The sequence below is a fragment of the Pan troglodytes genome, chromosome 11, assembly GCF_028858775.2.
Source record: "Pan troglodytes isolate AG18354 chromosome 11, NHGRI_mPanTro3-v2.0_pri, whole genome shotgun sequence".
In the NCBI taxonomy this organism is placed as follows: Eukaryota; Metazoa; Chordata; class Mammalia; order Primates; family Hominidae; genus Pan; species Pan troglodytes.
Genome location: NC_072409.2, coordinates 44,941,550 through 44,956,677, shown reverse-complemented (window position 1 = coordinate 44,956,677; position 15,128 = coordinate 44,941,550). Strand labels below are relative to the sequence as shown.

Here is a 15,128-nt window from a genome sequence, read left to right as displayed (position 1 = left end):
AATCATGGTTATTTAGGAAATTACTGCTTTGAGATTTCAATGAGATAGCTAACCTACTAAAGATCAGGTATACCAGGCATACGAACATTATTATGAAAGCAGAGTATTACCCCCAAATATAGTTTCTCAATTGAATACAGTTTTGTTTGTAGACTGTGACAGCACTGGTGATAGGATGAGCAGCTTAATGGCCTCATGAGTATTACTGTAGGATGGGCCTTTTCACATATGTTTGTGGGTGGTGATGGAAATTATGGGAGAAGGGTGTTGATTCATGTTACAATCAGCAGTCATTGTCATTTAATCTTGCTAAGAAAGATTTTATAACTGTGCAGATTTCACATTTGGTGTTTTTATGTAATTTTGAACCATAGCTATTTCATGAACAGATGAAAGCTTGAACCATAGTCATTTCATGAACAAATGAAAACTTGAATCTAATTGGTATTTGATATTCTGACATTGTCAGACTGACCTTTTGCAAACTGGTGTTTATTTTTAATACTGTGCTGTGAAGTTGCTTCAGTTTTATGCAGTTCTTAGGTTGAATGCTGTTGGGACTGCATTAGAAATTCCCGTCATTCTTGAAGCAGCTGCAAAGATTCTGCCTGCTGTATGTCGCTTTATGTTAAGAGATGAAGAGTTGTTCTCAGTTTCTGTTTGAAAGTTTTCTACTATAGGTGACAATATGCAGCACTTTTGAAAGTTTCCCTATGTTACTTAAGATGATTGCTTTTATGTTATCCATGTTTATATTCCAGGAAATCACATTCTGCCTGATGAAGATCTGGCTTCCTTTCATTGGAGTTTACTTGGTCCAGAACATCCACTAGCCTCACTAAAGGTACAAATTTCACTTTATTTTTCTAGCATTTGTAATAATCAACTGTGAGTTTGCTATTACTTTAATAACATGTTAGGCCCTTTATTGGTGATGCTACAAAGTTAGCAATATCATGTTTTCCCATAATTTCAGGATCTGCACTGCCTTAAAAAGCAAGCAACAATGCTACCATCCCTTGTTCTCAACACCTATATGTTAGGTAAATGCATAAATGTCCTTGAAAATTTCCCTTAAGGAATTCTTTGTGCTGTGTACCTAGATAGAAGGAAATCTTCGAGCTGATGTTTTATATATTAATTTTCTTACTTAAAAATTTTAATTTTTTCTTTAGGTAGTATAGTTACTTGTCACTTAGAGCAACATCTTTGCATAGTTGATAAATTTCATAACTAATTTTCTACAATTATAAAATAGTTTATAAAGCTTTTTGGATGATGAGGGAGACTCAAATGGAAGTGATCCATTTGTACTATTTTATTAAAACTTAATATTCTTTTTCTCCCTTTTGATTCCCTTCCTGTTTGTGATAGTAATAAACATCAGAGATGAGGCACTTAATTCTGATTTTCTGCAGTGGAAGTGTCTGTGTTTGATGTGAGCATAGGAGTAATGAGTGAGATTGGCACGAGGCACTGGAAAACTTCAGCTTGGACTTGTTAGTGACTCCTGTGATTGTAATGATCATTTGTCAGTTCAAGTGCCTTTCTTGACTTGGGGAATTAGGAAGATGGGGACCTAGACTTTGTATCTGCTTCCCACCCTGGGACTGCTTCCTTACAGTAAAGAGTGGCGGTTAAATTGGGTGTTTTCCGAAGGGCTGTAAAATTTTGAATGTTGTCGTAATTACCCTCCCTCCATAAACAATTTTAATTGGTGGCTAGTTTCAAATGGGAGTTTTTCTTCCTACATTTTAATTTACCTTTAACTCTGGTGATACCCAAAAGCTGAAGTAGAATTCCTTTCCTCCTTTCATTTTGTTCCCTGCTATTTCATCTCTGGCATGCTTTTTCTTTTTCATCTCTGGCATGCTATAAAATGTTCTCCTTTTCACCCTAATGGGGTTTGGTATGGACTGTTTTCAACTTCTTGTTCAAAAATTAGTTTTTCTTCTCTTATTAGAAATTACATTTCTGGCCATAGAATCCCTCCTGTATGTTTTCGTGAATGAAGTGATGTGATCTGTCATTCGGACTCTAAGCTTCTGGTGATGCCATGATTGAAATGTGGATTGGGGAAATGCAGCGTGTAATCAGCTGGACTTAAGAGCACTGCACCTGTGCTCAGTAGCTCTGTTAAGCATTATGCTTTTGTAAGTGAGACACAAATGAAAGCTTGTTTCCTACAAGATTTATTTTGTTTTGAAGAGCAGGAGTGAGATACTCCCAAGGTTTCTGGCTATATGTGTATGTCTAAGTTAAACTAGCCCTGCTTCATATGTCACAGGGTTAGAAGTGAAGAGCTGTTTGAAGAATTATTGGAAAACCAGCTCAATCTATTGCCAAGTGAATAACATCATTATATGTGTGTTTTTCCTAAATTTTGTTGAGAAAATCTTTAAGTATTAAAATGTGGAAAGAATAGAGAAATGTGTATCCGTATATCCACCATCTTGGTTCAACAATTATAAACATTTTGCCATAAAGTATATGTCTGTGTTTTGTTTTGTTTAACAAAAACTATTTGGAAGTAAGTTGCAGATATGACACTTTACCCATGAAAATGTCAGCTTGCTCCACCACTTCAGCTTGCTCCATCACTTCCTAAAAATAAGGACATTTTGTTACTTTATCATATTACTCCTATGACATCAACTAAATTAATAATTCTTTAATATCTTTTTTTTTTGAGACAGGGTCTTGCTCTGTCACCTGTGCTGGAGTGCAGTGTCTAATATCATTTAATATTAAGCCCATATTCAAATTTTTTCAGAGTCATTTATAGGTTTTTTTTTTTTGATCGAGATCCAGTCAAGCTTTATGCATGCATTTTGATATTAGCTGAGTACTTTTATGGCATATTGGAGAAGAAATCCTAAATTATTTTTCAGATGACTTGATAAGTTGTAGGATTTTAAAGTCACACATGAAATGCAAGTGCACCTGGTTTTGAGATAAGTTCAGAAATTGCATTTGTTAGCCACTTTAATGTTTTTATTTGAGACAGAGTCTTGCTCTGTCACCCAGGATGGAGTACAGGGGTGAGATCTCGGCTCACTGCAACCTCTGCCTCCAGGGTTCAAGTGATTCTCCTGCCTCAGCCTTCCAAGTAGCTGGGATTACAGGCGCCTGCCACCACGCCAGCTAATTTTTGTATTTTTAGTAGAGGCAGGGTTTCACCATGTTGTCCATATTCGTCTCGAACACCTGACCTCAGGTGATCCACCCACCTTGGCCTCCCAAAGTGCTGGGATTACAGGTGTGAGCCACAGCACCCGGCTCACTTTAATGTTTTGACCCTTCATTCACATTTTTGTATGCAGCACCGTTTCAGTGATTTTAATATACATAGGGGAAATTGGATGTGGTTTTACTCCCCATGAGCACGACTGATGGATGTGCTACAGAATTGTATGTATCCCACCTGCTATTTTAGTCTCTTTGTTTTTCCCCAGTTGTAAAACCAATTGCATCTTTTGAAAATTTGGATAGTTGTTACATATCTTCCATAATATTCTGAGTTTTATTTTCTGAAATATTCTTTGTGTTTTTGTATTATGTTGAAATGATGAGAGGTTTAAGATTAGGGTATTGCATTTTAAGAGGTGCTTTGAATTGATTAGATATTAACTTCATAGAACACCAGCCCTCTGTGAACAATAATAAATTTGGCTTTGGCAAAATAGTACAAATATAATATGATAAAAGGGATGGACCAACAAGGCTTAAGCTTGAAGATGCAAAGTCACGTGTCCTTAACAGCTATTTTTCCAGTATACTCGGTTAGAAAGGGAACCAATAAAAATCATGAGAAAATTTCATCTTTTTACCATCTGATGAAAATCACAAAATACCATGGATAGGAAGTCATCAGTAGTTGATAATTTATGTGATTCCAAATCTTCAGTATGTTGGCAGCACTATGAATTTTTATTTGTTTTCTTTATAAGTAGCATCCTTAGACTCATCTTTTAAACATGTGTCTTTACCAATTTCACTACATGCATTCATTCATTCACTGTAAATTTTTAACTCTGACTGTCATCGAACCAGCTACATCAGTTAGAAATTGTGAAGTCCTCCCTGACTGTCCACAGCCCTGGTTGTGTTGAAAGAATAGCACGTCTGCTTTGGGGTTCTGCGGGCTCAGAAGCACAAGGGAGAACAACTGTTAAATCATTGGGTAATATCTGCAGAGAGGAAAGCTAGGATGGGAGCCAAATTCTGTTTTGTCCTGCCTTATTAGTTAGTAGTAGATCGTGCTTATTACTAGATTATGAATGCAATGTTAGACATACTCAGAACCTAAAATTGGTAGAAGACAGTAGGAAATAGGACGTAAGGTGACTTTTTCATACCTCAATGGTAACCTTAAGAGCTGCTAGTAAGGTGGGCATCGAATTTCTTAGGTTTAGATGCGAAGACTACTTCATTTATGTTCAGAACACTTGGGCCATTTCATGTAACATGTAAAATTGTAGGATGGGGTTAGGGGTCAGATAGCTTCTAAGATGTGGTCAATTCTATAATGAGAGAAAGAAAACAAGAGTTATGTGTTACTCCCTATTCCTCGGGAGACCTGCTGTTGAGATTCCTCGCTGCAGTCCCGGAGATGCCTAGAGGCTGGGCTGGAGTGCGACCTCTGTCTCTACCCAGGCCCAGGTCCTGCAGAACAGGGAGCCTGGCAGCAGATGATACAGAGCAGGCTGGGCCAGGATGGGTAAAACCCCAGGGCTGCACAGACACCCAAGCCTGAGGCTGCGTTTATCTTACTTTGCTCTAAGTAAGTTACTCTGTTTGATTGGAAACATAAGAGAATCTTTTATGTACCTGGAAGAGTTGAGATACACTCCTGGAATGCCTCCCAAACAATGGGGAAGGCATTCCAGGAGTGCATCTCATTTCCTCGCTCATTTAAACTTTTTCCAATGGCAATATTTCTTAAAAGGGTCATATCTTTAATAAGGAAAATACATTGAATATCCTTTCAATGTGTTTTTGGACTCAGTGTTATAATTAGGAAGATTTGTGATTGTATTTACAGTAATGAAAAGTGGGCTGGATGCATATTGGTCTTTCGAAGAGGCTCCCACTGTTTGTGTTGCTCTGGGCCGCTGTGCTCCTTTCATGGTTTTAGTGTGGCTGGCAGTGTTGCATGAGAGAAATGGAAGGCGTCAGGCAGCCTGGTACCCAGAGAGCTGAGCCTGCAGAGCATGGGCTCCAGTCCCAAGCCCAGCCTCTGTGTCCCTTCAGGTGGTGCCCCCATGCCTGCCTCCTCCTGTGCCCTGGGAGTGGCCGGCCATTCGGTCTGCCTGGACATAAGGTTTAGTGAGCCTGTGGGTGCCCTGCATAGCTGGTGTGGCCTGTACTCATCAGAGGCGGCCTGCGGCTGTGGCAGTCCACCCTGGGCAGGGCCCCCTGGCTGTAGACATGTGCTAAGTGAGCAGTTTTTCAAAATGTGATTTTTGGGGTTTTAAAAATTGTATGATTTTGTGTCCTAACTGGTTATGGGAATTTTTTATTTTGGGTGGGCATTTTGTTGTTTTAATTTTTAAAAATGTTTTATAGATGTTTGCTGGCTTTATTTTTTTAAAAAAAACATGTTTCTTGTTGCCTCTGGTTTTCTTGAATCTTGGGTTTTTAAAACACTTTACAGAAGGCTTTTTGTCACTTGGGTGTTCTACATCCTATTGACCTCGTATTTGGGCATAATAACATTTAAGTTGGACCTGTTTAGTTTCAGGTCATTGTATTCATTTTAGTGGTTTTTGTGTTCCTTAACTTCATATTCAATTTCATATATTTTGAGTTTCCATCCATGCCAGTTGTTTGTGATGGCCAAGTATTCCCAACCACTGAGCCCTTCGAGCTCCTTTTGCCTCCTTGTCTGGGACACCCCAGCTTGCAGATTTTATATGGACTGATCCTTTCCTGAGACTTCACTACCAGCAGTTCTACTTTCTAGTTAGGTTTAGTCGGTTTTACTCTGTTTACACTGCAGTTCCCAGTCTTTTTGAAAGACCCCTTTTCTGCATGGTGAGCCTCCCCTAGAAGTACTTGTCCTCCCCCAGCCCTTTCTGACCCCATCAGCTAGTTATCCTAGGGCCAGGCTGGGTCCTGGGCCAGGCTGCACCCTCATTCATGGAACGCCATCTTCTCTGTATGATCCTCTCTTGGAGCTTCCCCTAAAGTACTCTTCTTGCTTTCTTCTACATCATCTTAGGAGCTCCCTCTAATTCCTAGCCCTGGCATTTCTTCCTTTTGATTTAAATGTCTTTGTGTATTTATCACCTTACCACTCTGATTCACTTATTTTGGTAATCTTTTACCAGCATTATCTTTCCGTGAGGCACCCGTATACCGGGGGCAATCTATCAGGCTATATCAAGAAAACTTTTAGATTCACCTCCATTTTTTTTTTTTTTTTTGGGAGACGGAGTTTTGCTCCCTTGCCCAGGTTGGAGTGCAGTGGTGCGATCTCAGCTCACTGCAGCCTCTGCCTCCTGAGTTCAAGCAATTCTCCTGCCTCAGCCTACCTAGTAGCTGGGACTACAGGTACACGCTGTTGCCACATCCAGCTAATTTTTTGTATTTTAGTAGAGACGGGATTTCACCTTGTTGCCCAGGCTGGTGTCAAACCCCTGAGCTCACGCAATCCGCCTGCCTCAGCCTGCCAAAGTGCTAAGATTATAGGCGTGAGCCACTGTGCCTGGCCATTCACCTCGAATTTTTCCCAGGGGTATCTTTAACTATATTTTTTATATCTTATTGTCTTCAACCAGAAGTCATTGAGTGGTACTTTTAAAACATGTCCTTTAGGGCCAGCAGTTGGGTCTGGCTCTGAGAGAGTAGCGAGGAGGGTAGCATCAGGATCTCCAGGAGCAACGATGGTAGGGCCGTCAGTCTGGCCTTCTCATCGCAGGGACTGTGTCACCTCCAGGGTTGGAACACACAGCAGACCCCACAGTGGGCCAGTCTAGTAGACTGGCCCTTTGAGACAAAGAGGAACTGAACAGTCCTCTCTCTTGGGCTTCCCAGATGGACACCTGGGTGGCTGTTGCAGCTGCTGCCCAGCCTGTGGTCCTAGTGACCGCTGTGCATGGTGTCTGTCTCTGGACTAGGGCTAGAGGTCCCGGTAGGTCTCATGCAGTGCCTGGAGCCAGCTTTTGTCCGAGAAGAGCTGTAGCATTTCAGGCACTTTGAGGCTTCATTGTGTGTGGCATTTACCATGTAACCTTGCTGGAGCTAGGTCAGTGATCAGATGACTTGATCTTTCTGAAATCTTTTTTTAAAAAATTAAGTTGGGTATAAACTGTAAATAAATAGAAAGATGAACTTTGTTTATTTCTGACTTTCACCTATATTGTCATAGCAGGAGGGGGTAGTTCTGAATTCTGTGAACCCTCCAAAGAAGGAATTTCTCCTTACATGTTAGTGTTAATTGAAGTTCACTTCATATATTTTTTTCTTAATAAGTCGTTATATTATAATAGTTTAGTAAGAGCTAAGAAAAACTTCCTAAAATCTAAGTACTTATTTAGCTTTAGAAAATATAATGTTAGGGGCCTGAAAGGTAAGTAAATTTAAAACATTCTTCTGTTTGTTTTTTGTTTTTTTAAACATAGTCTATTGGGGAAAAAAAGAGAGACAGGCAAGATAACGTAGTTTGACTGAACCCTCTGATTTTGTTAATCTTTGTAGTCTTCATATTTCTGTTGCATTTTTACTGTTTTAAATAGAAGCCTATGTTATCTTTTTAAAAATTCTTTTTTATTATAAAAATAATAAGAAACAATTTAATCAGTACAGAAATATGTCATGTGAAAATGAAAGGTACTTATAATCCCACTTCTCGGAGATAACCACTTTAGACAGATTGATATATTTGATCCTTCGAAGTGTAATAAAAATGTCTATCTTGCTAGTGGTGCTCATCATTGTCGCCATCATCATGCATGTGATGTATCATGCATGTGACATTAGCTAAATGTTCTTAATGGTTAATGTATACAGATTCATTGTACTGGATTTTAAGCTTTTAAGTCTTGAAAACCTGCATTTAATAAGAAATTTGTTATTTGCTCCTTTTAATTTATATGTGGAGTTGTTAAATGAAATAATTTAAAATACAAACTGAACTCAAAAGGATTTCTGCTTGTTTATATCTTCCAGTCTGTGTCCTCTATTGCCTGTTTGTTTTAAAATAAAACTGGAAAGCTTAGAATTCTGAGGAATCTGCTGGAATCTCTTGGGGCTCAAGAATAGTTTTTCTGTGTCTCTCTCTTTTTTTTTTTTTTTTTTTTTTTTAAGAGACAGGGTCTTGCTCTGTTGCTCAGGCTGGATGGAGTGCAGTGGCTGTTCACAGGTGTGATCATGTGCAGTACAGACGCAAACTCCTGGGCTCAAGTGATTCTCCTTCTCCTGCCTCAGCCTCCCAAGTAGCTGGGACTACAGGTGTGCGCCACCACACCCAGCTTCTGTCTTTTATTCACAGATTAGGAGTAGGTCTCCAGTCATATTGCTGGGAAGAAAGGGATACAAGTTGTGGGAGGTTTATGCTCCTTCCTTGTTACAGGATTGCTTTTAGTTTGGCTCCTCCCATGGAGTGAGTGGGACTGCCAAGCAGGATTCTTCCTGATTGACCTGGAATGGACGACCCTGCCAGCAGGAGCAGGAACAGAGGCCAGCAAGGGAAAGACAAGACACAGTCCGAGTGGGATCTGAAAGATACCGTGTTGGTAGTGCTGGCACTTACGGTATCTCTGGGAGAGAGAACTAGAGTAGAGCAAGCAAAGAGAAGCTCAGCAATAGTGTCTTTGCTAACTGTGCTTTATTATTATTATTATTATTTTAAGACGGAGTCTTGCTCTGTCACCCAGGCTGGAGTGCAGTGGCATGATCTTGGCTTACTGCAACCTCTGCTTCTTGGGTTCAAGTGATTCTCCTGCCTCAGCCTCCCAAGTAGCTGGGACTACAGGCGTGTGCCACCACGCCTGGCTGATCTTTGTATTTTTAGTGGAGATGGGGTTTCGCCATGTTGGCCAGGCTGGTCTCGAGCTCCTGATCTCAGGTGATCCACCCGCCTCGGCCTCCCCAAAGTGCTGGGATTACAGGCATGAGCCACTGCGCCCGGCCTGGTGACTGTGCTTAGACCTAGAATGCTCTAGTTTTATTTTAAATAAGCAGCATAATGTCAGTCTTCAAAACGAGTGTGTAAACATTTTCTAGCTTACTTCCTACTCTGTGAGTTCAAAACGTCAGCCCTGTTTCTAACCAGGCTTTCTCCATCACTTTCTGCTTAGCATATTCACCTTCCTCTGAATGCCATGGTGACATGTGTGAATTAGTGCCGTGTCCTAGTCCTAGTCCTATGTCTTCCCCCTCCACTCATGGCAGATCAGACACTGTTGTTGCACGCTAACTGTACACTGAGGGCTCCTCAACCTAGAGAATATTACCCTTAAGACATTTTGCCTGGGAACTGCCACCACCCCCTGCCCAGCCAAATCTGGCACCAGATTTGGTGCCAGGCAAGTTCCTTCCAAGACATTCTTGGTCAGAAACAGAGGGCTTGTGCTGGGTATGGTGGCTCATGCTTGTAATCCTAACACTTTGGGATGCCGAGGTGGGAAGATCACTTGAGTTCAGGAGTTCGAGACTAGCCTGGGTAACATAGTGAGACCCTATCTCTATAAAAAAATAAAAAAACTAGCTGGGTGTGGTGGCATACCCCTGTAGTCCCAACTACTTGACAGACTGAAGTGGAAGGATTGCTTGAGCCTGGGATATCAAGGCTGCAGTGAGCCTTGATCTGTGCCACTGTGCTCCAGCTTGTGCGACAGAGTAAGATCCTATCTCCACAAAAAATAAAAAGAAGCAGAGGGCTTGCCAGCAGCAGTCCCAGCTATGTCCAGCATCTTGGTTTCTTATATCTCTTGCTCACAGGCCTTGTCCAGGGTCAACTTCTCTTCCTGGCCCTCTTGCTGTGTCTTTGAGACTCTAGCCCCTGTCACCCCAAAAAGAAGCCATGTCCGCATCGGCAGTCACTCTCCACTTCTTTCCCTCTACAACCCCTTGGCCAACCACTAATATGACTTCTGCCTCTATGGATTTGCCTATTCTGGACATTTATAAATAGAATCACACAACATGTGGTCTTTATGTCTGTCTTCTTTCACTGAGTATAGTACTTTCAAGGTTTTTCCATGTTGTAACATGTGTACTTTATTCCTTTTTTAAAAAAAAGAAAAGAAAAGAAACTGTCTCCTACTCTGGAGTGCAGTCAGTGGCACGATCATAGCTGACTGTAACTTTGAACTTCTGGGCCCAGGCAATCCTCCTGCCTCAGCCTCCTTAGTAGCTAGGACTATAGGCGTGTACCACCACACTGGGCTAATGTTTTATTTTTTTTTTAGAGACAGGGTTTCACCATGTTGCCCAGGCTGGTCTCGAACTCCTGGCCTCAAGCATCCTCCCACCTTGGCCTCCCATAGTCCTGGGATTACAGGCATGAGCCCCACACCCACCCTACTGCATTTTTTTTTTTTTAATGACTGAATGATATACCATTGTGTGAATATATGACATTTTATTGCTCTCTTCATCAGTTGGTAGACACTTGGGTTATTTGTACCTTTTGGCAATCATAAATAATGTTGCTATGAACATTTGTGTATAAGTTTTTATGTGGATGTTTTCATTTTCCATGTGTATATGGCTGGGAGTAGAATTGCTGAGTCATGTAGTAGGTCTATGCTTAGATATTTTTTTTCTTTCTTTTTCTTTTCTTTTTTCTTTTTTTTTTTTTTTGAGACTCACTTTTTTAGAGTCTCACTCCTTTGCCCAGGCTGTGGCATGATCTTGGCTCTCTGCAACCTCTGCCTCCCGGGCTCAAGTGATTCGCTTGCGTTAACCTCCTGAGTAGCTGGAATTACAGGTGTGTGCCACCACGCCTGGCTAATTTTTGTATTTTTAGTAGAGATGGGGTTTCACCATGTTGGCCAGGCTGGCCTCAAACTCCTGACCTCAAGTGATCTGCCTGCCTTGGCTTCCCAAAGTGCTGGGATTACAGGCATGAGCCACTGTAATTGACCTATGCTTAGCTTTTTGAGGAACCACCAAACTGTTTTCCACAGCAGCTGCACAGTTTACATTCCCCCCAGCAACGTGTAAAGGTTCTGATTTCTCCACATCCTTACCAATGCTTGTTATTGTCTATTTTTTAATTTTCTCCATCTTAGTGAGCTTAATGAGGTTTCTCATTTTTGTTTTGATTTGCATTTCTTTGACGACTGATGATGTTGAATATCTTTTCCTGTGCTTATTCATCATTTTCAGACCTTCTTTGGATAAATGTCTCTTCAAATCCTTTGCTCATTTTAAAATTGGGTTATTTGTCTTTTCATCACTGAGTTCTAAGGGTTTTTGTTTTTGTTTTTTGAGACAGAGCCTCGCTCTGTCGCCCAGGCTGGAGTGCAGTGGCGTGATCTTAGCTCACTGCAACCTCCGTTTTCTAGGTTCAAGCAATTCTTCTGACTCAGCCTCCCGAGCAGCTGGGACTACAGGTGTGCGCCACCATGCCCAGCTAATTTTTGTATTTTTAGTAGAAACGGAGTTTCACCATGTTGGCCAGGCTGGTCTTGAACTCCTGACCCCAAGTGATCCACCTACCTAGGCCTCCCAAAGTGCTGGGATTATGGGCATGAGCCACTGCAGCTGGCCTGCATTCTAAGGATTTTTAATATAATCCAGATTCAAGTCTATTATTAGATATGTGATCTAAAAATATACTATTAATCTTTGCAATAATTTTGCGTCCCAAAGTGTTACCTTAAGCAAAGAGTCAAACCCAAAGGAAATCTGTCTGATCACATTTATGTAAAACTCTAGAAAAGGCAAAACAATAGTGATAGAAAGTAGACTTGTGGTTGTCTGGAACTGCAGTGGGAAATGGACACAGTGGGACTCTGGGGTGATGGGAATGTGATATTTTCTTGATTGTGATAGTAGTTACAGTATTGGAGGCACGTGTTGTAACTCATTGAATTATATGCTAAAATTGATGGATTTTATTCCATGTGAAGTATTTCAGTAAAACTGATTTAAAAAATGCTGGTGTCTGACTGTAGGCAGCCCCTCCATGTGGGCAGTATGATTCTATTCTCCTTCCCAGTTACTGTGAACATTCATCACTCTCTCCTGGGCCTCTGCTCTATTTCACACTGCTTTCTCTTAGCAGGTTCTTTATGCCAGAATATTGACACCTTCAGGCATGGTCTTCCTCAACTTCTCTTTCCTCATATACACATTTATTTTCCCATTTTTACTTCTTTCTTTTCTAGCCTGACACCAGAGTATTCCTGGCCTTCTTGAGCGTTTGTCATTGAACACATCTGGTGGGACCTCTGTGTAATCTCTCCCTCTCTTTTGGTTCTTGGCCCTCAGTTGTAAATATGAACAGATCTGCCCCATATTCTTCTGACTACCATCTTGTGTTTCCAGTGGTAGCTCCTGTCACATCCCCAACGCTTAACTTCCTTCTCTTTAATCTCATTGTCATAAGATTGCTTTTGTCAAGACCACGGATGGCTGTGTGAGCTGATCTTGTGGATGGTTTTCAGCCTCATCATAATCCTCCTCTCCTCACCGGGGCCCTCCTGCTTGGCTTTCCACATGTCAGTGTTCTGTAGTCTTTCTTTTTTTCCTCCTCGCCTCTGTTGCCTCCTACGGGTTCCATCTGTACTGTGATTCTCACACTCTCCTGGCAGATCTGTGCTGAAGTCTCAGCTACCATGAAATATATTTCTCCAGACAAGTCCCCTTCACTGAGCTCTCCGCCCAGTCCTCTCTACTTGGATGTTGCACCTGCACATCAGATTTGGCATTTCTGATTTACAAATGTCTTCGTTTTCTCTAAATTGGCTTGTCCTCCTGTACTGTGCTTGCCACCTAGTGCCACCACCGACCCTGCCATTCATCCAAGGTAGAACTTGGGAGTCATCTTTGATTCTTCCCCTTCCTGCATCTGCTTTGATATTTCCTGAATTGCCACATCCTCTCCTTACTTCTGTTTCAGTCACTGCTTGCTGGGATTCATGCAGGAGCCATGGACCCTCCCTTTTGCTGATCTTTTCCTCAGCTGTCCATCTTCCACATGGCTAACAAAATGATCTGTTTAAATTCAGGTCTGATCTCATCATTCCCCTGTTTAGAATTTCTCAGTGACTCTCTTCATCTGTAGCAGTGATTTGAATTCCACGTATCTGTTAAAAAAAAAAAAAGTTGGAAGACTACTGTTGTGTTGCCAACTCTTAATTTTTCTAAATAAGAATATTGGAAGAAAAAGGAATTCACCGTCTACCATCTTTTCATTAAATAAGCACATTTCAACACTTAAAAAAAGGCGCAATTTTGAATGGAAGATAAAAAGACCACAGTGCTGTGGCTAAGTGTGTAGAGTCCACTCAGCCACTCACCTGGTTGGCTGTGGTGGATACTTAGTAAGCTCCTCTATAAGATGGGGATTTTAACAGTGACTACTCATAGAGTTGTGAGGATTAAATGGAGTATGCGTCCTTAGGGCACAGCCTGGGTACACAGCCCTCAAAACGATTAGAATACATGACAGGTATTCCCCCAAGAAGGGAAGGTGACCACAGTACACTACAGTTTCCTCCTTGGACTGGTGGCACTTTTTTGTAAAGAGATCCTGTCACTGCACGTTGGAGCCCAGGTTCCAGTAGGACAGCTGAAGCCACCTCTGGCCTACCTGCCTTTTCGTCCTAGGCTCTAGGCCTGTAAAATGGGATGAAGAACTTTTCTTTGTTCAGTTTAAATCCTTTAGGTACTTCAGTATACGTGCATAGCAGTTTCCATCTTTGGAGTGATGGTCACACTTAGCATTATTTGTGATTAATTGCATTTTAACAGCCTTTCAAATCTTTATTTAGGCAAATGTGTACAGAATGCTCATATGTGTCATAACGTTTCAAGATAACGTTTCAAGAAATTTGAAAGCGTGACTATTAGTGGTATCTGACAATTCTGGGGTCTATGTGTTTTCCTTTCTCTTGACTGTTGTACTAGAAAACCTTGGGCCTGCAGGGTACATTTGGTGATTCTGTACCTTGGAGGGCTTGGTCAAAAGCAGAGAGTGCTGGGGCCAAGGACTGTGGTGGTGACAGTTTCTTGGGGACTACACTTTGAGCTTTGCCCACCTTGGATGACCAAGGAAGCATTTCTCCCTCCTCAGCCCCCAGACCTGTGCTCCACTGTGTCCTAGACTGGGGCAACATTTTGTCACCAAGAAGAATGTGAGTTTCTCGAAGTCAGGAAATTTGAAGGGTGGTTCTGTGTTCCTTTTCTAGCACAGGCCTCATCCATGAATGAATATTGACCAAATCGAGCTTCCATTTCCCTTCCTTGAAATTGCCAAAATGCAGAGTACTTCCCCTTCACTGTTTTCCACTTGGTAATGAAGTGGATCAGTTCTACTTCAGCAATGATACTTTGTGAAACTTGTATTTATATTCATTTGCATTTTAAATGAGCAGCTGAGAGACACTTTGGGAGCAGTGGCACCAACAGTCTCAAAATCATTTAATCATTGTTTTGTATGGTATATTTAATTAGCTTATACATCCCACAGGAATATGACCCAGTGGATTTTAGAGATTAGGTCAGACCCTGTCAAATGATCCTGTCTAGTGGTACATTTTAGAAAGCTTTGAAAGAGTTTTCAGTCAACATGTTATATGAAAAGGAATATTGGATTTTATTGAATCATTTGAGTACTGTGGCATGTTGGGTTTGATTTAACAGTTGGAATATTACATGGTAACTTCATTTAAATGAATTCACAGCTATAGAAAAAAATGTTTGATTTTAAAGATGTAACCAAGAGTGAGACTGCAGATTTTTAAGCAGTGAAATATTAGAAAACAGTGAATAAATAAATAAATGCTTCTTTAGCAGGGGCTAAATTATTTATTATTTTGCTTTCAGGAACCAGGAAGAGATTGTTTTCTTTGGATTTCAAATGTTGTTATAGTGTAGTTGTTTCTTAGCTTCCTTAAGACGCCCCTTGAGTGCCTGAAATAATTCACTGAAATCAGTGGCTCTAAAGCATC

The 15,128-nt window shown here is 41.1% G+C and overlaps 1 protein-coding gene across 13 annotated transcripts in view; it reads left to right on the top strand.

Annotated features, from left to right (window-relative positions):
• FAM120A (family with sequence similarity 120 member A) overlaps positions 1-15,128 on the top strand; it is a 114,467-nt gene that overhangs the window by 23,810 nt on the left and 75,529 nt on the right. For all 13 annotated transcript variants that reach the window (XR_010148457.1, XR_010148458.1, XM_024345757.3 and 10 more), the window contains 1 exon segment: positions 762-844. Coding sequence is in view for 11 of the 13 variants with exons in the window: in XM_024345757.3 (XP_024201525.2) it covers positions 762-844 (83 nt within the window). In the remaining 2 variants the exon portion in view is untranslated.